The sequence below is a fragment of the Maniola jurtina genome, chromosome 11, assembly GCF_905333055.1.
Source record: "Maniola jurtina chromosome 11, ilManJurt1.1, whole genome shotgun sequence".
Lineage (NCBI taxonomy): Eukaryota > Metazoa > Arthropoda > Insecta > Lepidoptera > Nymphalidae > Maniola > Maniola jurtina.
In genome coordinates, this window is record NC_060039.1 from 3,423,044 (window position 1) to 3,445,793 (window position 22,750).

The 22,750-nt window shown below is 36.9% G+C and overlaps 2 protein-coding genes across 2 annotated transcripts in view; one reads left to right on the forward strand and one right to left on the reverse strand.

Moving 5' to 3' along the window:
• Positions 1–222: 222 nt before the first annotated feature.
• Positions 223–22,750, reverse strand: part of LOC123869412 (fibroblast growth factor receptor-like 1) — a 54,926-nt gene continuing 32,398 nt past the window's right edge. The window contains exons 2-7 of the mRNA XM_045912315.1: positions 19,259–19,346; positions 10,600–10,799; positions 3,994–4,204; positions 3,085–3,212; positions 1,266–1,434; positions 223–662 (exon numbers count right to left, since the gene is read on the reverse strand). Coding sequence (XP_045768271.1) covers positions 535–662; positions 1,266–1,434; positions 3,085–3,212; positions 3,994–4,204; positions 10,600–10,799; positions 19,259–19,328 — 906 coding nt within the window. The 5' untranslated portion in view covers positions 19,329–19,346 and the 3' untranslated portion in view covers positions 223–534. The remainder of the gene's footprint in view (positions 663–1,265; positions 1,435–3,084; positions 3,213–3,993; positions 4,205–10,599; positions 10,800–19,258; positions 19,347–22,750) is intronic.
• LOC123869411 (BRCA1-associated RING domain protein 1-like) lies at positions 13,707–18,284 on the forward strand. Its single transcript, XM_045912314.1, has 5 exons — positions 13,707–14,257; positions 14,935–15,076; positions 15,435–15,697; positions 15,896–16,259; positions 16,578–18,284. Exons 1-5 carry the CDS (start codon positions 13,889–13,891, stop codon positions 17,069–17,071), a joined length of 1,632 nt encoding a protein of 543 aa, XP_045768270.1. The 5' UTR covers positions 13,707–13,888; the 3' UTR covers positions 17,072–18,284.

A 22,750-nucleotide genomic window follows, 5' to 3' on the forward strand; every position in this document is an offset into this window, starting at 1 on the left:
AAGAGATGTTCCACTTTTATAAAATGTCAAAAACGTACCTAACTAAAGTAAATGTACAATTTACAATAAGTCTTATATCATACTAATTAATTATTTTTAAAATGTGATTTAAATTTACTTAGAAGATGGTTTCCTTTTTATTATTTTGTAGTTTTAACAAAAAAAATATTATGAAATATCTTAAACACTTTCACTAAGAACAATCTCACACAATACTTTCATTATATAAATCAATAAAATAACAGTTACATATATGCTATTTACATTGAAGAGGTTTGGATTCAAAATACTATTTAAAAAACATCTGTACATTTATTTACAACTGCTTTAGTAAATACTTTTTCAGGGCTTCGTACCTTATAATGAAAGAACCGAAATCTCTTTGAGTTTTCCGTTTCTCTCTTTCTTTCTCTTTCTCTTCTCCAAAATAGCTTGAGGTAACCCACTTATCAATAAATCTGGCTTTAATTTTTTCTATAATAAACGATTTTAATTATTTATTCATGTATAAGTCCTTACAATAATAAATTACGTTCACGTCCCAAACTGTAAATGGTCGGTGAAGAAAACTAAAGACACAGCTAATAGAGCACACATCATAGAAACTATGAAGTCCAAGGACGATTTTGCGCAGCCCTGCTGCATTGCTGCTGGATGCTCACCTAGAAATGAAATAAAATACTCACTTATATTGTAAGTAGGTTCTCTTCATGATCAACTCAGTTGTGAGGAGATCAGTAAAATAACCAAAGCCATTATTGACATATTTTACGGGTTACGAAGCTGAAGTGGCAATGGGCAGGACAAATAGTTTAAACAACCGACAGAATGGAACCGACATAATGGAGATCTCACACCGGAAAGTGCAGCGTTGTAAGACCCCTTAAGTAAGTACTAGGTGAACAGACGACATCAAACGAGTCACAGGGAACCCCTGGAAGATGGTGGCGCAAGACCGCGGCGTGTGAAAGCCCCTAAAGCCCCTACAAGTAGAAGTAGTAGTAGCCCCTAGAAGTATGTCCACCGGTGGCTTCTATCGGTTAGCGATGACAATCAAGAAGATGTCGTTCACAGATAAGGGAAGCATATTCGCTGATTTCTGGAAATTACTATCTTACGACATAAAATAAATATAAAACAAGTTGAACCATGACTAAATTGATGTTTTGACAGTTTTTGTATAGCTTGGTTACTTTTTTGTGGTAACCGATAAAAATTAATCTAATGCCCAAGCCGTAGACAAGGGGTTTTAACAAAAATCTTACCAGACAACACGTGGACCCTGATGGAGGCTGGAGGAGCATTATTCGGCCCGCAAATGTAGACTCCTGCATCGGATCCTCTCGCTCTTTGAACGAGCAAACGGCTGGTACTCTTCAGACCTTTCTCGGTCACTAGAGATATACCACCACGCGCAGAGTCGAAGTTTATTATCTGTGTAAAATATAACTTTTATTAAAGATATTATTTGCAAAAATGGCATTTACACACAATGTAATAATTTGGAATTGCACTCATCAATGTAATGCTCAAATCTAAGCTAAGTACAAGTATTACATTACACGCGAATGCTCAGTACGAATCTTAATAATATGCGTAGATAGTTATATATTTGTTGAAAGCTTTTTATGTACCTATACACAAATAAATGCTTAGCACTTCTATGCTGTTCAATTTGTGGTCAATTGAGCTTATATTATTGTACCCGCTTAGGTTTAATATGAGAAAAGGACAAAGACTTCTTTGACAAAGTAGGTTGGGGGCTTAAGCCAGTCCGTTGGTTCATTGTAGGTATTAATAACATTGAATTTATTCCAAGAACTTGCTTCGCAATGTTTTTCTTCGTTTAGTTCTTGAAAAATATTTTCACATTCCATTCTTATCATTCAAGCTTAAGGTTTTAGGATATTTTTTTTAAATTATATTTTGTTTTTGCGGTTGGTATTTTCCCTGTGCTCAAAATCGGAAAGACAACAGTTGAACAGATACACTTTCTAATACTTAGTATGTTTATAAATATTTGTTGAAAGCTTTTTCTGTACTTACCTAGTAAATACAAATAAATGCTTATCTACTCGTAACGCTGTACAATTTGTAGTCAATTGAGCTTACATTATTGTACCCGCTTTGGTTTATAATTTATATAGATAAGAACACTCTCGATCAAGCCACCTTTCAAAAAAAAGAAACTAAATTAAAATCGGTTCATTAATTTAGGAGCTACGATGCCACAGACAGACACACAGACACACACGTCAAACTTATAACACCCCTCTTTTTGGCAAACTAATGATGAATGAATTGAGACTATTTGTAGAATAAGAAAGAAGGGGCTGAAAGTTTCTGGTCAATTCTGTGCGTTTCAGGTCTTCTATAAAATATCTATAAAAAGTAATACAATAGACCAATTGGAGCAGAATATTACAGTTTAAAGTTCGAACAATCGACTTGGAATACCTTTGTAAACTCAGTACCACGGTTTTCCGTAATAATTTTCAAGTATTTCAAAACTTTTATACACGAGTTTATTTCAAGGAAAATTTAGCATATAAAGAGGAATAATTATCTTACGCTTAAGTTATTAATTTAGTCCATTATACGAATGATTAAGTACCTACACAGAATATTAATTCGTTCTTTCTAGAATTCTGCCTCAAAAATGTTAAATATTGCATTTCTTTCAAAGCTAGAGAAATTACAATAGGTAATATATCTACCTGTTTAGACTTCTGTTTCAAGACTAGTAATGATAAAAATACTGACGAGATATTTAGTATTAGATAGCGTTTTGGGAAAATCCCGACAAAATCGATTTCGTTGAAGATAAACAAACGGACAAATAAAAAATATACTAACAATAGGTTAATTTTAATATCTAAATATACCAACAAGGGGACGCCTACAACTTTGTCTGCGGGGATTTATATTTTTTTAAATCCCTTAGAAACTGTTTGTCAAAGAAAAAAAGAGAATTGTATTTGAATTTTTTTATTAGAATGGCAAAAAAGGAATATTTGCTTAAAGAGTTAGTCATGGAAATGGTGACCTTTGAAGTATTTTTGGAGTTAATAATGTAGTACTAACCTGGTCTCTGTGAGTCCATGTAATTGAGATGGGTGGTTCTGGAGTATGCCGAACTGTACAAGTAAGATTGATTGTCGACCCAGCTTGTATAAATAATTCAGCCCCGCTTGATATCGTTGTTTCTGGTTCTATGGAGATAAAATAGGATTAATTTGAATAACACCTTGATTTCACAGTGAGCTTTCTAGATTTTTTCTCAGTTTGTAAGTTTGAACAAGGGTTCGATTTCACAGAGAAAAATCGGCCTTTTTCATTCCACTTACAGAACTATACAATTAAAGGCAAGTTAATAGTTGCATGTTTGACCGACGCGGTCTGGACCAGTTTTGTATGGTTTTTTTTAATAATAAAAATAGCAAACGAGCAGGCGGGTCACTTCATGTTAAATAATTACCGCCGCCGTAACACCAGAAAAACTGCCAATGCGTTGCCGACCTTTCAGGAATTTGTTGGTGCGCGTCTTGAATAATTCCATTTGTTGAGATTCATCGCATAATTAATTGCAACGATTTGCAATTATGCATTGTAAGGTCTACATTTCTTGAGGATATTTCGGTGTTGGCTTATCCTGCATGTTTAGCAGTGGGAGGACGGGTTGTGCATATCGCATGCTGCATGTTGCGCCAGATTTGTTAATTTCAGCGGATTGTAGCAAATTAAAGCTTTTGGTTCCTTGTATATCATGGACTTTCACAAAGTAACGCCGGCTTCTATACAAGAATTTTACACCCGTATTCACAAACGTTACTATGAGGTCTCATAGTGCGGTCGAACGCACAGTGTAGGTTCCACCAATCAGATGACTGTATCACGTCAATTTACAATGATCTGATTGGTGGAACCTACACTATGCGTTCGAGCGCACTGTGAGACCTCATAGTAATGATTGTGAATACGGCCGTTACTCACCTACAATATTTAGAAATACAGCATGACCAATCGGCGGTGTAGTAGAAATCTGGCATTCATACTGCCCTGAGTCTCTACGCTGTGGACTCCGTATCCGTAGAGCCCACTCCTCTGATCTCGGCTTGTGCTGTGCCTCGAAGCGCTGGTCTGACGTGTAGGTGTACCGACCTACTGTTAGCAGGTGGATGTCGCGGTGGCGAACCCAGGATACCTGTCAGATAAATACTTAGTTATCTATCTATACTAATCTATACTAATAAATAAAATTGAAGTGTCTGTCTGTAATTTCGAAATAACTACCTCATATTAAGCTCATATGGTTATTTGAACGATACCATAACTGAATCTGGCTGTCTTGTTGAAAAGGCTAATCTTCGGAATGGCTGAACGTGACTGGACTTTCACAGACAAGTAGAGAATTAAACAAGGAGTAACATAGGCTACTTTTTTGATCGATTTTAAAAATGGAGGAGTTGTGTTTTTCTACCTATGTACACTGATATCTCCGAGATTTCTGAGCCGATTTGCGTATTTTTTTTTTTAATCGATAGAGGAACTTTGCGGCATTTTTCCATAAAATATTTGGATGCCAACTCTTCAATCCTGATGCTGCAGGGGATCTGACCAATCTACGCGGGCGAAGCTGCAGGCCATCTGTCTTACATAACTACAGGCGGACAACATAGCCTACACGTCATGGTACTTGCTTCAAAGTAAGTCTTCACGTAGTATTGTCATCATCATGTCGTAGTCTTGCCGTAGTCTTGTCGCAATCATGTCGTAGTCTAGTCGTTGTCTTGTCGAACTCTACCCGTACTCCTATCGTACTCCTGTCACGGTCATGTCGTAAAACTGTCGGAAAAGCAATTCAACTCAACAATAAAGTTATAATAAACCATAAATATGAGAATAATCTCACTCTTCTCAGACAAGATCGCTTATCAAACTACAAGTAACTCATCAAAGTACTGAACTAAGTTTTTGCTTACGACCTTTTATAAAATTGAGTTGAGAATTTTGTTGAGTAAGGGCTGACGCATACAGACGTCGAGGAGTGGAAACGAGTTTTCTGAATTACATGATAACTCATCTTTTGATGTTTTCGTACAATACCGTTGAAACTGGTATACTGAAAACAAAACACGGTGTCTGTGCTATGCACCGCCGCGCCGTCGCGTCGCGTCGTCGTCGCCGCACCGCTTTGCCAAAGTAATTAATAATGTTATGACACTAATATTATAAAGGAGAAAGTTTGTATGTGTGTGTGTGTGTGTGTGTGTGTGTGTGTGTGTGTGTGTGTGTGTGTGTGTGTGTGTGTGTGTGTGTGTGTGTGTGTGTGTATGTTTGTTACTCCTTCATGCAAAAACTACTGGACGGATTGGGCTGAAATTTAGAATGGAGATAGATTACACCCTGGATTAGCACATAGGCTACTTTTTATCCCGGGAAATCAAAGAGTTCCCACGGGAATTTTAAAAAACCTACATCCACGCGAACGAAGTCGTGGGTATCAGCTAGTTATCAATATATCACATTTCTGCTCAGCCGGTGTGCACTGTTCTTAATTCTTAAGTCACTCAATTTAACTTACTCATATCAATATATCGCATTTCTGCTCAGCCGGTGTGAACTGTTCCTAATTCTCAATTCCCTCAAGTTAACTTACCCGTATGTTACTGAACCAAGTAAATAGGTAGATACTACTATAAAATGTAATTGTAAATGACAGTCTTTTTCTGTGTGAGTACCTATCGCAAAAGAACAAAAAAAAAATACCTGCATATTTATTAGGCAAATTTTTATTTAAAAAAACCTGACATGGCGTTGATTCTTTCTCTAAACTAGAGTAGGTATCTGCATCTTTATTAAATTTTCTTGTCAAATAGGTAGTCGATTGACTATAGAGAAAAAGCCTGTGAGGTCCAGACCTTAGTTATTTTTGCTAAAGCCACGATGATTTAAACTTCATTGATCGTTCCTGCAGACCTATACAGACCTATATAGGGGAAATGTGCATAGAAACTTTATAAAATAACGAAGGTCTTGCCGTCACGGGCTCTTAGTCCATAACATATCAACGTATCTCAAAATCAACTCATGTGGCTCAAACTCGCGCTGGTTCTACAAACTTGAAATTATGCATGTAAACTCTCTTTATCTAACTTCGACTAGGAAGGGGGTTTGAAAAATTTAATCAGAACGAATTTAAAATGGGCAGCTAGTTTAAAATAGTTTAGATATTCACTAAAATGAAATTCCTAGCAGTCACGGCGATTAAAGGTTCACTACAGGTCGTTAGTTAAGAGCTCCTACTGAGACAGTAATTTCCCTTTGAGTCGAGTTAGTGCTCGAAAACTTTGTATACCTAAATTGCTTTTACGTTAACAGTTTCGTTTACATGCTAAAGAAGTTCTACTTATTAGGTATGTGCTTTTAGCAGGTGCCACTTTTGAGAAATTAAACTAAAATGAAGGGTCTAAATAAGTTAAAATTATAAGATAATAGATTTTTATTCAAATAAACTTTAACAAGTGCTTTTGAATCGTCAAATAATTTACCACTGGTTCAGAATACCGTTCCTACCGAGAAGAACCAGCAAGAAACTCGGTGGTTGCTCTTTTCAATTGTTCAATTTATCAATTAGTCATAGTTAAATGGTTATCAAGGTTATCAAGGCTTCGGAAACCTATTCGGGAATCCTGGTTCACACCTTCACTGCAATTGAATAAAATGTAGCTCATTTCTTCTATTATAGTGCCGTAAATAGTAGTGATGTACTGCGATTAATACGATGAGTTTAAATATTATACGTTCTTATAGCTTGCTTTAACTGTGAAGGAAACAAATCTTGAGGAAACCTGCATGGCGCATGCCTGAAAGTTCTGCATAATGTTCTCAAAGATGTGTAAAGGCTACCAATCTATCCATGGCTAGCGTGGCCATGGTGGGCTATGGGTGAAACCCTTCTTATTCTTAGAGGAGACCCGTCCTTAGTAGTGGTAAATGGTAGCTGGCGATGGGTTGAGATGTTGATGATGAATAAGTTCTGTTACTCGTAACTTATATACTACTAGCGTCCTGGAACCGTCTTCGTATTAGTTATATTTTTGTATAGATCTCTAATTTTTTTAAATCAGATATAGCCTATATCACTCAGGAACAATGTAGCTTCATGTTGGTAAAAGAATTTTTAAAATCTGTTAAGAAGTTCCAGAGATTACGCCTTACAAACAAACTTACAAACTTTACCTCTTTTATAATATTAGTACCTAGTTAATGATCTTTCTATAGTTTAAAATTGTAAAAATTGTTTTTTTTTTTGTATAGGAAACGGGCGTAGGTATATCTATTATTTTTCAGAATTTTTATCTAAGTAGGTACATCATTTTTAGTCCTGGCTTGAAAGATGGACAAACGCACCATACGACGCGCGACGGTTGTTTTAGCGTTGATAAACAGAATATAAGCGTAAGAAAATTTGAAAGCTGATATTTAGGTAATTATTCTTATAATTATTAATATAATTACCATTATACTTCGTGGTTTTTCTATGCGTAGGTACTAACGTAAAAAACTTCCCAAAAAATCAACAGTATTGCCTTAATAATGGTATCGTAATATTCATTTTTAGATTAACATAAAAAAGTTTAGGGTTATGGCGCTAGAGGTCTTATATTTATGATAAGCTTGGCCGATAGCAATCTCGCTGGGTCCGAAGTGTGTAGTAAAGCAGCCCTATTGATAACACTGTACCTCTACCGGCAGTAAATATTTTCAGACTCCATTATGGACCGTACTAAATAATATGAATATTTTGAATTATTACTCTACAGCCTTCAGCGTAACTTTTCATTTAAAAATACTCACTTTCTAAAGTTACAGATCATAATAATGATTACGTGCTTTATTGGTTTATCGTAAAATGTTTCTAAAGGGCGAATTTTTTGCCGTTACAATCCAATAATGTTTGTCATACAACTTGAGTATTTTTCATTTCTTTCTTGGGTTAAGCAAAAACGACTAAGGTCTTATAGGTCCAAAAACTCCAAATATAAGGCTTTCGGCTGGGCATTGATGACTCAGTAACCGTGAGCCAGGACTTTCTTTTTATAGGTTCTTAATGTATATTTGGATAGATAGATGTAATCATCAATAAATAATAAATGGAATAAACTGCGTACCACAGCTTCAAAGGAGTATCAAATAAATAATTATATTATACTTACTAATATTATAAAGGCGAAAGTTTGTGTGTGTGTGTGTGTGTGTGTGTATGTTTGTTACTCATTCACACAAAAACTACTGGACGGATTTGGCTAAAATTCAGAATGGAGATGGATAATATCCTGGATTAGCACATAGGCTACTTTGTATCCCGGAAATTCCCATGGGATTTCGAAAAATCTAAATCCACGCGGACGAAGTCGCGGGCGTCAGCTAGTTTAATTATAAAAATACAAAATTTATCGAATAGACGACACTACGGGGCACAGGGTCACCCACTCACATACAACCTACTCAAGTTTTCTAAGAAACACAAAAAGAACAGTTCTGGTGAGTTTGAACGATAAAATTATATACTTAGCATATAATTCACGTTGACGGGCAAAGTTTTCCAAAGTGGCAGTAATATATTCAGAAGTTTATGTTTATTTAATACTTGTAGTTTTGTACACAGATTCAATGGTACATCCATTATTAAACAGTCATTTAAAAAAAATTCCTCTCATCTCGAGCCGAAATTTTTGTTGTATTTTTGTTTATTTTAGGAACAAGTTTTTCAGTAGGTACACACATTATGTAATTTTGCCTATTTTTGGACAAGTCCTTGACTAAATTCTACTTTTAAATATAGGTATGTACAACTTCTGCAACTGAGAAGAAATTTCTTTTACTTTATAAAAGGCTGTATAAAAGGCTGTGTAAAGGCTTTATATAAGCCAAGTTTTCTGAAAAGTATTTCTAGCCTCCTAGAGAATACGACCTTTTATTTGTTAGTTTTCTTCAACCTTAGTCTTACTTTCAAGTTTCTGTTTGTTAGAATCTGGATCCATCATCTAAATTAGATACACCTAATCACTTTTTTTTTTAATGAAGGTATTTCAAACTCAAAAACTTCCATGATATTAGAATGCAAAAGTGTGTTTTGATCGCACCGCAATGGAGTTACGAATCGACATGATTTTTATTAACGACCTGGAAAGTGACATAATATTATGTTACTTTTTATCCCGAGAAATAAGAGTTCTCACGGGATTTGTAAAAACCTAACCCCGCCACGCACAATATGAAGTTGCGGGCTACGGAAAATAAGCCCGTTGTTCCATTATACCTACCTATTCTATTCATAAAATAATCGTAAATTGTGTAACAGTAAGAAAACACGCAAAAGTCTCAAGAGCCGAATTCGAAAGTAACATTATTTAAAACGACTCTTCGATACACTTTGAAAAAACATTAAAGAAACATATAAACTTTTGAATAAATTACAATTACTTTGGGAAACTTGGTCCGACGACGCGCAGGAATGTGGATAATATGCAAAGTAAAATTTTACGAGTGAAATTCATCAAAACTGTAACTGTTATCTTTGTAAAGTAGATACTCGCTGAATATTTAACTAGGTTATAAATTGCGCTGTAAAAGTCACTGGTACTAAATGATTTGCGAAGTATTCTAAGGGAAGCAATAACATGAATACTATTAAACTTTTTTAATAATAATAATTATTATTTACCTACTAGCTGATGCCCGCGACTTCGTTCGCGTGGATGAAGGTTTTTTAAATTTCCCGTGGGAACTCTTTGATTTTCCGGGATAAAAAGTAGCCTATGTGCTAATCCAGGGTATAATCTATCTCCATTCTAAATTTCAGCCCAATCCGTTCAGTAGTTTTTGCGTGAAGGAGTAACAAACATACACACACACACACACACACACACACACACACACACACACACACACACACACACACACCCATACAAACTTTTTCCTTTATAATATTAGTGTGATGTGATGTCTCAAGAATAGAGCTAATTGTTGGACGAAGTCGCGGGTGTCAGCTAGTGAAAATAAATAGTCCACTATATTTTTATACTGTTAAAATAAACATGGATCCTACAGTGTATTCGATAATAATAACGTTTCCGAACGAGAAACGGAACAACAGAAGCTTTGATCGTCAAACGGAACGCTTTTGTTCGCTTCGTGAAATAAAAATAATGACACAAATAAGTATAATATTATATTGGCCTTGATTGTGTTATTGGAGCTTTTTAGGTCGAGTCTCTTGTGTCTATTGCAGATGATCAATACATAGTTGGCCCGACAAATGGTGGTGAAAATGGAATGCGGATCATTTTTAGGATTCCGTAGCGAAATGGCAAAAACTGGAACCCTTATGGATTTGTCATGTCTGTCTGTCTGTCCGTCGGTATGTCACAGCCACTTTTTTCCGAAACTATAAGAATTATACTGTTGAAACTTGGTAAGTAGGTAGATGTATTCTGTGACCGCATTATATTTGGGAACCTTCGGGTACGGACCCCCAAAAATGATGAAAAAAAATTTGAACAAGTTTTAGATAAGGATGAAAGAAAAACTCACTGTTCTGTTCTGTAAATTCTTCACGCGGCATAAAAGCCTTACAGGGTGTCCCACCAATCCAGTGATATTCCTCGGGGTACTGGGGTCGAAGTACGGTGCTTCTGGGGAATTGTGCCACTCCTGAAGAAACTCTGCCCGGAATCGTCTGGACGATATATCCACTGTCGTGTCGTCTAAAGGCGACTCTGTGCCGGAACCAGCTGAACAAAAATATTATTTTATTAATGAAGTTATTAGGTATTTAATTGATAAGCACTTGCTTCTAAAAAGTTTCGAATTTGCGAGTCAAATGAAATCCTGGGTGTCAACCAAGTCAACGCAGTTAATGGATATCTACATCTGTTTAATAGGTAGGTATCATTAAAATCGATTATTATTATCAAATCGCAAGTTAGGATACCTACTAAAGCTGATGACGACTGCCAAAATTAGTAATGTCCTTAGATGGTTCTTGATCGAGGAGTGACGAATGCCCGAGACAAGACGTTTAAAGAGAAAACGTACAGGTACTCGACCTCGCTATCTGATAGGAAATATTATGAGTGCAAACTTTACACAACATATAGATACTATATACAACTTTAACTATATACAACTAATTTAATGAAAGTTCTCGGACTGATCGCATATGACAAGAAATTAAAAAAAAATCGTTATCAAAAAGACTTGACTCGCTCTTCGCTATATATCAAACAAAACGCACGAATAATGCACATAAATAATTAATAGGTAGGTACGTTTCTACAAGTACATGAACCTCTCTTATTATAGGTAGGTAATACTACCAGTATCAATTACAAGCATACGTTTGATTTGAAATGGCGCCAGATGCACCGCGCAACGCGCTTCGTCTTTCTAAAAGAACCCTAGACTCTAGAGGCCACTCTTAACATTAAATTAGAATTCAAAAAGTCACGACTCGGGTGATATCATCAGTCGGTCACCACGATGGCATTTGAAGAGCAGATAGAGTAGCCTAATTGCATGAATCTACATTAATGAATCTAATTACGGAACTTTTAATTAACTAGGGCGGATGAGCAGACGGGTCCCTTGGTGGCAATGATTACATTATTATTATAAGTATTATTTTAAGTTAAACATAACGTAAATTTTTATTCACAAAAGGAAAGATTTATTGACTGACATCAACGGTCCCACACAGCAACCTAATAGTGTGTTTACCTATAGCCTACATGGGCAATTTTTTAAGCAATTATTGCTCGGCAGCATTACGAAAGGGCGCGTTTGGAACCCACATAGTAATTTATCTTGCGACCTATCAATCAATAATTATCTTACATATTCTTATCTTACGTATCTTACATTATCTTCCAAATAGAGAAACACCCCATGGTTAATTACTTATCATCGAATAAAAACTGCTGTAAAACTCTACGTTAGCAGTTTAGCACATTTAAAAGCAATAAGTAGGTAGGTAGGTATACAATGGAAAAGTTTCTTAATAACTTGAATTCATTGCTGCTGTATTTTAGTTTTTAAGCTAATATTAAGTTAGTACCTAAGTTATATAATCGTACATACTTAGGTACTCCTTTTCCCAAGTTACGAGTACAATGAAAAGCACTCAAAGAACAAAGACTTTCAAGCTTCAAAACGCGTGTTAACAATACAATTATTGTTTTCAGCTACTATACCTATTTATTATGCGAAAAAGGAAACGCTTAGGACATGCTGACATAATAATACATATTCTATATGTAGTTAGGTATAATAATTATCAATGCGCAGCCAATGTAAATATATAGCAAAAACCGAATAGATAGGTATATAAAAGCCGCCATATTTTTGAGATTTGCATGTTTCCGATATAAATAATATGAGTTTTAGTGATGCGGAACGACTAACGCGGAAGTCCTGACAGTTCCCGTTCATGTGAAATATTATTTACGTTCAATAAAATTTCATTGTTTATTTTATGTTAGGTTACTATATTTACTATTTAACAGAAATCGGTTTTGTGGGTATCCATAGATTTTTTTTGATGTACCTAGGTCATGAACAGCTGTGGTAGGACTATAAGAGCTGTCTATAATATTTATAAGTATTTTAATATTATGTAATATCAACCCATCGAAAAGTTAGAGTTGCCCGGGATCGAACCCCCGACCCCTGCAGGTGTAAGAGACCTTACTACTAGGCTAAATTGCCACTTTGATTTTATTATCATCTTTCTTAAAATTAGGTTATTTTGGCACTTTATAGATTTTAGTGAAATTTTTATATGAAAAAGGCACTTTTTTCTATAATAAACCATTGTTCTTTGTCCGAAAAAGCAGGATCTGAGGAAAATTATGAGAAAATCAATCCTTTAGCATTCCTTTAGGTACGAATTTTTTAATCTGTTTATATATTAGAGAGAGAGCCAGCAAGGGATCTTCGTTATTTTATAAAAGTTTCTCTGCGTACTGTCCCCAACATAGTTACGCAATACTTTTTAAAATGGCATCTTAAAAACCCCCGCTATTAAACCAATGTTACCCATTTCTACTGTAGTTTATGGTAAACCATAGTTTATTGGAAACACTGCTTAAGTCAAAAAATTGTCATGACTTTGTCTGTGGTGGCGTTTGTTGGCGCGCGTGTTGTGACTTTTTGGAGTGTTTTTTGTTAGAAGTGGCCGGTTTTTGTGTCCCGCTGGTGTTTATTGGTGGTGGAACTGACCGAGGAACTGACTGAGAAGCGCTCTAAAGGGGCGCCGCGTGTATGTCGGCGGGCGCCGGCACAGACGAAGTCCATACTTATACATATAGTTTTCCTAACTTGTAAATAACTACACACTTGACATTGGCTCATCAGTGTAAAGCCAGACGAGAGAAGAAAAAAAAAAAATTGTCATTGCCAGTGTCAAACTGACTTTGTCTGTGGTGGCGTTTGTTGGCGCGCGTGTTGTGACTTTTTGGAGTGTTTTTTTGTTAGAAGTGGCCGGTTTTTGTGTCCCGCTGGTGTTTATTGGTGGTGGAACTGACCGAGGAACTGACTGAGAAGCGCTCTAAAGGGGCGCCGCGTGTATGTCGGCGGGCGCCGGCACAGACGAAGTCCATACTTATACATATACATAGTTTTCCTAACTTGTTTAAATAACTACACACTTGACATTGGCTAATCAGTGTAAAGCCAGAGAGAGAAGGAAAAAAAAAAAGGTTTAAACTGTCAATCAATTGTCATTATTGTCAAAAGTTTGTTTTGTGAATTTACGCGGCAGTAGCAAAACTTTTAGCTAAATGCTAATGTTTGTTGTTTAATTCTAAAAAGTCTAAAAACTAAAATGACTGCCAAAGAAGAAAAGTTGCAAAATTTCCTAACAGCATTAGACGCGGTCAAGCAGGACTACACCTGCGGTCAATGTTCGGAAATGCTCAAAGACCCAGTTACATTGAGTGCTTGTTTTCATTTGGTGTGTTCCGCGCATTTTGGGAGCCTTACCCACTGCCCAACCTGCAAAATCCCTTTAACAAACTGCACAACTTATAAGGATGGTGATATTGAAAGTAATGTTAACTTAGCCCGAGATCTTTGTAAAATTTTCGAAGAGTTCCAAAAGAGTGTTCCCACGGACATAAACTTACAAACGGAAACGTCGAATAATACGAGCCAAAAAGGCGGCAAAAGTAAATCTGGACGTTTTACACCCGAGGCAAGCAATAAAATAATCCGTAAACTAATAGAATAGTTATATTGAAGAGTTATGTGTAGTGTAAAGAGTATGAGAATGATATGATAGTGTCTTCATAGTCCATTGTCTTTGAGGACAGTGGAATACAACCAGATACAGTGTTTGGTGAAATTTAATGGTGCCTCTAACAAGCTACATTGATTTAAATACTTGAGCATAATAAATTGACCTGTGGCTTCAAATATGTTAAATATGGTAGAGAGCAGAGGCTAGTCTTTAAGGTTTTCTCTTGCAGTTTGTGGGTTCAGTATGCAAAAGCTTATAGCATCCTTCAAATGCAACATAATAATGTGTTTCGGGCTCTGATGGGACTGACCCGTTTCTATAGTGCAGCAGTTTTGCTGACTCGAGAATAGAATGCTATTTGCAATTGTGCATTTCCTGGTAAAAAGTGGTGATAGCCTAGTGGTTAAAGCATCTGATTCCTATTCAGGAGGTTGGGGTGCGATCCCGGGCATGCACCACTATCTTCTTGGAGTTACGTGTGTTTTAAGCAATTAATATCACTTGCTGTAATGGTGAAAGAAAACATCATGAAGAAACCTGCATGCCTGAGAGTTCTCATGACGATGACCATGATTGAATAATTAATCTATCTTTCCCTTGCTACTATTAAAATGATTTAAAATTGATTTCAGATGGTACCAAAAAACAAACCTGAAAAATCTAGTGTTTTAATTAACACATCCATTAAAGCTGCTTCTAAAAGCGATCTTAAAATACAAAAAGCTGGATTGAACACTACAGTACTGTCTTCTGCTAGCTCTAATATAAATAAAGGTAATTACTTTGCTAAGATTTCTTGGCCTTAAGTCCATCTTTTGCTAACCCCCAACCCAAAAAGAAGGGTGTTATAAGTTTGACGTGTGTATCTGTCTGTGACATCGTAGCTCCTAAACTAATTAACCAATTTTAATTTAGTTTTTTTTGTTTGAAAGGTGGCTTGATTGAGAGTGTTCTTAGCTATAATCCAAGCAATCGGTTCAGCCGTTTGAAAGTTATCAGTCTAGTTACTGTAACCTTCACTTGTTGGGGGTGTTATAAATTTTTAATTTACACTTGTATGACTATTTGGTTATATATAAGGCAGTTTAGACATTATTTTTTTTTTAGTAAATTGTTTTACCAACACCTACAGGTAACGAGAAGAAAAACAAGAAAGGGGAGACAGCACTACACATTGCTTGTCGTTTGGGCAAAGTTGAGTCCGTCATTGAGCTCCTGAATCAGGGAGCTAACACCAATACCAAGGATAATGCGGGCTGGACCCCTTTGCACGAAGTTGTTCAAAATGGAAGGTTGGATCTACTCAAGCTCCTCTTGGAACACAATACATTGATAGATGTGCCTGGGCCAGGAAACGAAACTCCGTTACATGAAGCCATCAGGTATAACCACAAGGTAAGGTGTAACCATAAGATGGTGTAACCATGAAGAAAGGTATAACTACAAGGTCTGCGGCCTGGGCCATAGCGCGCGACTGTCAGTGCCCAAGTTTCCGCTCCATACGAAAATCTAGACCTACTAATACCGTATAAACTTCCAATTTTTTAGTACAAAAAAGAATAGTAAACTCAACAAGCAACTTTTTTTTTTCAGGAAATTGCAATTGAATTGGTTAAAAACGGAGCAAACATCAATGCGCGTAACTGTAAAGGCGAGACTCCGATCCAATTAGCCTCTGAAGAAATGAAACAGCTTCTCAAACAAGCCGAACAAAACATCATCCAAACCCAAGGAATAAACATAACATATATATCAGAACTGCATTCAGAGTTGGATTTTGAAGAAATAACCGTGTACTGTGTATCTGCATTTCGTACTGTGCTTAATAAACTCAAAATGTTGGCAAAGCATCATTCCAATTTGCATATTGAGACAAAGTTAACAAAGAAAGTGACTCATTTGATTGTTGATACTGACGAAAATGACGTTTGCGCATCAACTGTGGAGGTTTTACAAGGTACCTTTCTTTTTTCTTTCATCGTACTGATTCACTCACTCAATATTTCAATTGAATGATAGCCACTGAGCTCATTTGATTAGATCCCAACTATAGTCCGCGACAGGTTGTGATGGCAATCGGGGTATGAGGCGGGGGACATTCCGCACAACCCTACGTCACCCGCGCTCGCCCGCATTGGGTTAGCGTAGGGGCTATGTGGGTGTGCGGGGTGCGATTGCCATTTCAACCTGTCGCGTGCTATACAATGCAATTTGTTCATCTGTAGCTGTCAGGAGTGGTTTAGATTTTTAATTTATTGTTGTCTGTTTATTTTAGGTATCGTTAACGGTATCTGGATTTTAACAACAAATTGGATTACAAAATCGACCGAAAAGAAACTAGCGCAATTCAAGAACTACGAAGTCATTGGAGTTGGCACAAAAATATACAACGGGCCGAGGAACTCGCGTTACAACAAATACAAGCAACTGCCTGGAATTTTCGACGGATGCCACTTCTATTTCCACAATTTCAACATAAAGTTTGAGATCAGTCCAACAATCGTGTTAACCAAGGCAATGTTGATTAAATTGGTTACAGATGCAGGTGGGGTTGTCCTCAGACGGGCTCCAAACCCAGAACTCATTCCAGAGTCTGAACAGCTGGTGCCATATCATGCTTCAGAGACAAGCAAGCTGTTTAAGTGTTCTCATTACATTATATACAAGGATACGTATGAGCCCTTGTACAACATGCCACACCTGAAGGCTTTGCCGATAGGCTGGCTCATCGAGTGTATAGAGAAGTATGAACTGTGCGAGCCGTGGTAGACAATCTGCCATGTTCAAATTACTGAATTTGACGGCCGTATTCACAATCATTACTATGAGGTCTTACAGTGCGCTCGAATGCATAGTGTTGGTTCAACCAATCAGATTATTGTAAATTGACGTGATACAGTAATCTGATTGGTGGAACCTACACTGTGTGTTCGAGCGCACTATGAGACCTCATAGTGACGTTTGTGAAAACGGGTGTGAATCAGTTTATCTCTCATGTGTCGATAAGTTACTCAGCAATGTTGTTATTTGTCAAAAAGGCCACACAATTTTTGCTACTCATAACTTTTAGTTCTTGTTATTCATGCAAATTCTTAAAAACCAGTATTTTTGCAAAACTTCATTAAGTAACTTAATAAATGTCAATAAATTAATGAGAAGTCATTCTGCTAAAATCATAAACCTTCCTTTTGGCTTAGCCGAAGTTGGGTAAAAATCATGGGATCTACTGTACCAAATAAATATCCATTTCAGACAAATCCTTCCTTCATTCCGTTTTATTATACTCGATCTTACCTATATTTGTTATATTTTTTCATGATTTTTTCATTCAAACCCAGTCGAGCGATAATAAATAGGTAGGTACTTAAATACATAGGTACAAAGCTAGGAACAATGATTAGCAACAAAACATTATTGTGAAAGGAAATCGTTGGGTATCGTCTTTGTTTGGCAGGAGCACAATAAGTCGGACTGTTATCGAAACGTACCTATACCTACCTACCTACGCATTTGAGGTTGATTGATTTTTAATTCCACGTGGACACCCACGCATGTTATTGACTGTGCTGGTTATATCGTTGTAAGGTTCAGAAGTCTTAACTACAGTTGCATGACAGACGGATAAAGTTTTTTTTTTTTTAAAGAATATTAGCCATGTTAACATGTTGACTAATATTCCCCTCTCCTCTCTAACTAAGCGTCGGGCTTGTGCTAGGAGTAGGTACGACAATAGTGCAACGGGCGGGGTTTGAACCGTCGACCTTTCGGTTTTCAGTCCACTCCTTTACCAGTTGAGCTATTGAGTTAGATAAGTATAATATAGTACGCGACAGGTCGGGATGGCAATATGGGTATGAAGCCGGGGGACGCCCCGCACACCCGTACGTCACCCGCGCTATCCCGCACTGTGCTAGCGCGGAGGCTATGCGGGTGTGCGGGGCGTCTCCACTTCGGTGGTGGAGTAATCCCGTAACAAACATACTAAAAAACATACAGTCGAATTGAGAACCTCCTTTCTTGAGTCGGTTAAAAAGAGCAACCGCCGAGATTCTTGCTGGCTCTCGATAGGAATGGCATTCCGATTTCCGAACCAGTGCAGTGATAGATTCCGATAGATTCTTTTGTCGATTCAAAAACACTTATTGTATAGGTAATATTGTTTAATTTAATTATTATTGTTATATTTTGAATAAAAATCTTTCTTCCTATTTATATTTTTTAGTTAACAAACTTCAGCGTTAACAACGCATAAAATATTAATATAGCTCAACCTTCCAAGAAACAATGGTTTTGTTCTGCTTTAGACACCTAGTACATAGGTACTACATAACTAGGTATATCTTCACTTAGAGACAGTGGAGAGAAATGAAATAAATAGAGATTCCCACACACAATGCGATGGAGTATGATTTACGACATAACATCATTCAACAAAAGGAAATCGGATCGTCTCTTTATTTGGCAAGGATACAATAAAGTCACTGTTGCGGACTTGGACCACACGAGTAGATATCCATAACGCTGCTATTTCGATTAATCGTCTTCTATAGGGAATTTGGTGTGTTTACAAAATACTTAATTATCCCATTCTGATGGTCTGGACCACTTTGTAATGGATGGGGTTTTATTGGATAATAATGAGGTGGAGGCTGGAGCTGAGACCTCCCAGATCCATGGCTAGTTACCACCCTATCAGCAAAACCGTGCTACCAAGCGATTTAGCGTTTCAGTACGATGCCGTGTAGAAACCAAAGGAGTATGGGTTTACTGAAAACTGCCATACCCCTTCAAGGTTGCCCGCTTCCATCTTAGACTGCATCATCACTTACCACTAGGTGAAATTGCAGTCAAGGGCTAACTTGTATCTTAATAAAATAAACTAATGGTAGGTATAAAGCAAAGGACTTGGGTTCTCCTAATACTTTAACCATATTAGGTAAATGAACTCATACGTACCGATGAGGAAAAGGCAGCCATGCAGAAGAGATATCCATAGCGCCGACTTCACGCTTGCCGCCTGGCCCATAATGTCCGGGCTACCTATCTGAAAAAGGTTACATCGTTTAAAGTACTCATATCAGCTATTTATTCAGCGGAAACTGTATGAAAAAGTTCTTTTACATTAATCCATCCATACTTAATATTAAAAATGCGAAAGTGTGTCTGTTTGTCTGTCTGCTAGCTTTTCACGGCCCAACATTTAAATCGATTTTGATGAAATTCGGTGCAAAATTAGCTTACATCCCGGGCACGGACATAGGCTATTTTTTATCATGGAAAAGCATATTTTTTCAAAAAAATAAGTTTAGAAGAGTCTCCTGAAAAATTGTGATTCTCCACATAGCGGAATTTTCATGCGCAGCGACGTTATTTAGGATAGACGGGAAAGGGATAGAAAATTTTCTTTCCATAAACGTTAACCATGTTTATGGACGGGAAAGGGACAGAAAACATTCAGAATTCGATCTGTTTCCATCCATAAACCTATAGTGCGTAAACCTTTCACTAAGCATGGACGGGAAAACGACGAAAAATCTTTAAGTCCGTTTTCCGCCCACACGACAGAATATATTATATTATGCACAGTTTACGTTAACTTGAAAATAGGGGTTTAACTATGTTTTTTAATAAAATAAAATAAAAACTTATAACACCTCTCTTTTTGCGTCGGGGTAGGTAAATGCAAAACAACGAAAACGGTATCAGAATCAATAAAGCTCATTTTCGTTTCACAAATATTTCAAATTAACAGATCTCAATTGCTCCAACAAATATTTCATTAAATTAGTCCTCAAGGATTGTGTCCTTTATATCAAATTGGAGGCAAACAATTGGACAAAATGTCACAATGGATCCGATGACGGGAATTCCAATTTTAGGGCATTATTAGTTAATTCGATCGGCTTCGGTCTAATAATTTTGTACCTATGAAATAAAATGCGGAGGAATGCTTTTCTTTCAATAGCTTTGTTAGGTATATACTAATTCCAAAAGTGTTCGGAATTATATCAAAACATGTGAGGTCAAAAACAACAAGTGAAATCCAGTTCTACAGGTTTCTAAAAATTCACTATTGAACTTTCGTTACACTTATTCCAGCCATGATATACCTACGTTTGAGCGCTGAATCAAATAGAAGCGTAGGTATTTTTAAAGTTTTCTGGGATTCTGGAGTCGATTGAAGTTTTTTTTTTTATTTCTATTCGGAAAGACACGGAGTTCTTTAATTAGAAAAAAAGTAACCAAAAAATACTAAGTAAGTAACTAAACGCAGTCAGTTTTAAAAAACTGTGACAACTGACAACTTGCTGGATGAAATCGACACCTCCCACGTAAGTTGTTGTATCCCCAAAACTACAACTTTTCAGTAGAGCGTTTTAAAGATATAAATTGAAATTAAAGCTCCATTTTTCAATATATTTTTGTGAAATTCGGTATTTAGTTATAGTTTACAGTACTTTAACATATTCTGAAAGATAATTCATAGAAATACTTCACATTTCTGAGATTTTGTTCATACAACATTTTACGGCGTGTTTCATCTTTGTAAAATGTTGTATAAGATACTTACAACAAATTACGCTGGAAAAAACGGGTTGAGTGTCATCGTATGTGTTAAATACAACAGTGTACGTCGTTTAAAATTTAAAAAAAATGTAGTATATGTAGTCCGATTCATCATTTCCAACCAATGGAAGTCCACTACTGGACATGGGTCTCTTGTAGGGACTTCTATATGCCACGGTCTTGCACCACCTGAATCCAGTGGCTCCTTGTGACTCGTTTGATGTCGTCTGTGCACCTAGTGGGAGTCTGTCAACGCTGCGCCTTACAGTGCGAGGTTCCAGCACCTTGGGACCTCAACGTCTATGGGTCCTTCGAATTATGTGCCCCGGCCATTTACACTTCAGCGTCGCAACCCATTTATGCCGGTTACTCTGATTTTCCTACCGATATCCACATTCCAGATTCGATCACGTAGAGAAACTTCAAATATAGCTCTCTAATTGCCCGCTTAGTGACTCTGAACTTTCTTATGAATTCCATTATAATATGTGACCATATTATCTCGGATCCATAATATGTCATCACTGGTAAAACGCACTGTTCGAAGACTAATTTAGTTTCCGTACACTGCCGCCGAGTCGGGTTCGTTAGCTGACCTGTTTCTTGAAATTGCACTTACCTACCTGCAGGGTTATGCTGTATCTCAGTGGCACACTAATTTCGTGAAAATTTCTAATAATTAAATGTCAAACTCAAATTTTCTATTCGCTAACGTCAGTTTTTAACCAAGATGACGTCATAGACAATGACTCTCGATCATAGCCATTAATGGGATGGAATAGAAACCGGAAATGCTTTTTCACGTATGTTTTCGTATCGATAGTTTTTAAAACTCTATTCACTAAGCAAAAATGACAGTTTGTAGTTAGAAACTTTATTAGGTGGCTACGATCGTTTTAACAACTAGTCGGGACCAGTGTTTTGCGACTCGCCACTATAATCCGTCCGTTTTATAGAGGTAATAATTTTATAGCAATCTCAACGAATGTAGAGATGTTTTAATTTCGAAGGATTTTTTTTAATTACAAATCGGCTGAATTCCGCTCGGTTTTTCAGAAAAATATATTATAATAAAAAATTGATACCTAGTACCTAGGTACTTACCTATTAGTTGTAAAAAGGTAAGTAAGTAAGGTTGGTTCGTCGGAGTTAAATTATTGTTATTTTGTAAGCAAGATAATAATTTAAAAAAAATATGGCTCGTGCCGTATTGATGGGGCATGCTGAAGAGCAGCGCCAACAAAAGGCGCTACGGGTCCACAGGCGCAGGCTGCGCGATATGTATAACCCAATGGAGCTGCCAGAAACAGAGTTCATTGCGAACTTTCGTTTGAGCAAGGCTGGCTACCAGCAGGTGTTAGAGGAACTCGGGCCTCACCTCCAAGCCGCTCGACGAAGGACAGCTGTTCGCATTGAACTTAATGTAAGTCTCATGTTACCTACATGAGACTTACCTTAAGTTCAATGCGAACTAAAGTACCTATTTCCTATCTTTGTACCTTTTCTACTCCCTTTACAACCTCTCGCACTGCCAAGGGTCACTGGTAGAGATCTCTTATAGAGAGATAAGTGCTTCCCTGTCCACTTTTACTTTCTTTGTCTCTTAATTGTTACAACTTTCTGGTACAAAATAAAATAACAAATAAAAATAAAATTCTGATATTTATATTGAGGAAGAAAATATTGAGATTAATTTAACACAAAAATTGGATTTTATATTTATTGCAGATCCTAGCAGCTCTGCATTTTTATGCCACGGGTACATATTAATATCAGCGCCCAATGGGGACATCACATCGTGCAGCCTGGTTTCCTAGAGGCCCTCCAGCGTATCGACCCATCGCAATATCGCGATGGGTCTCTGCAAACTCGACCAAGAGT

Coding starts and splice junctions, on each gene's coding strand:
- LOC123869411 (XM_045912314.1), top strand. CDS start 13,889: ATGACTGCCAAAGAAGAAAAGTTGCAAAATTTCCTAACAGCATTAGAC. Junction 14,258..14,934: donor CTGGACGTTTTACACCCGAG/GCAAGCAATAAA, acceptor AATTGATTTCAG/ATGGTACCAAAAAACAAACC. Junction 15,077..15,434: donor TAGCTCTAATATAAATAAAG/GTAATTACTTTG, acceptor CAACACCTACAG/GTAACGAGAAGAAAAACAAG.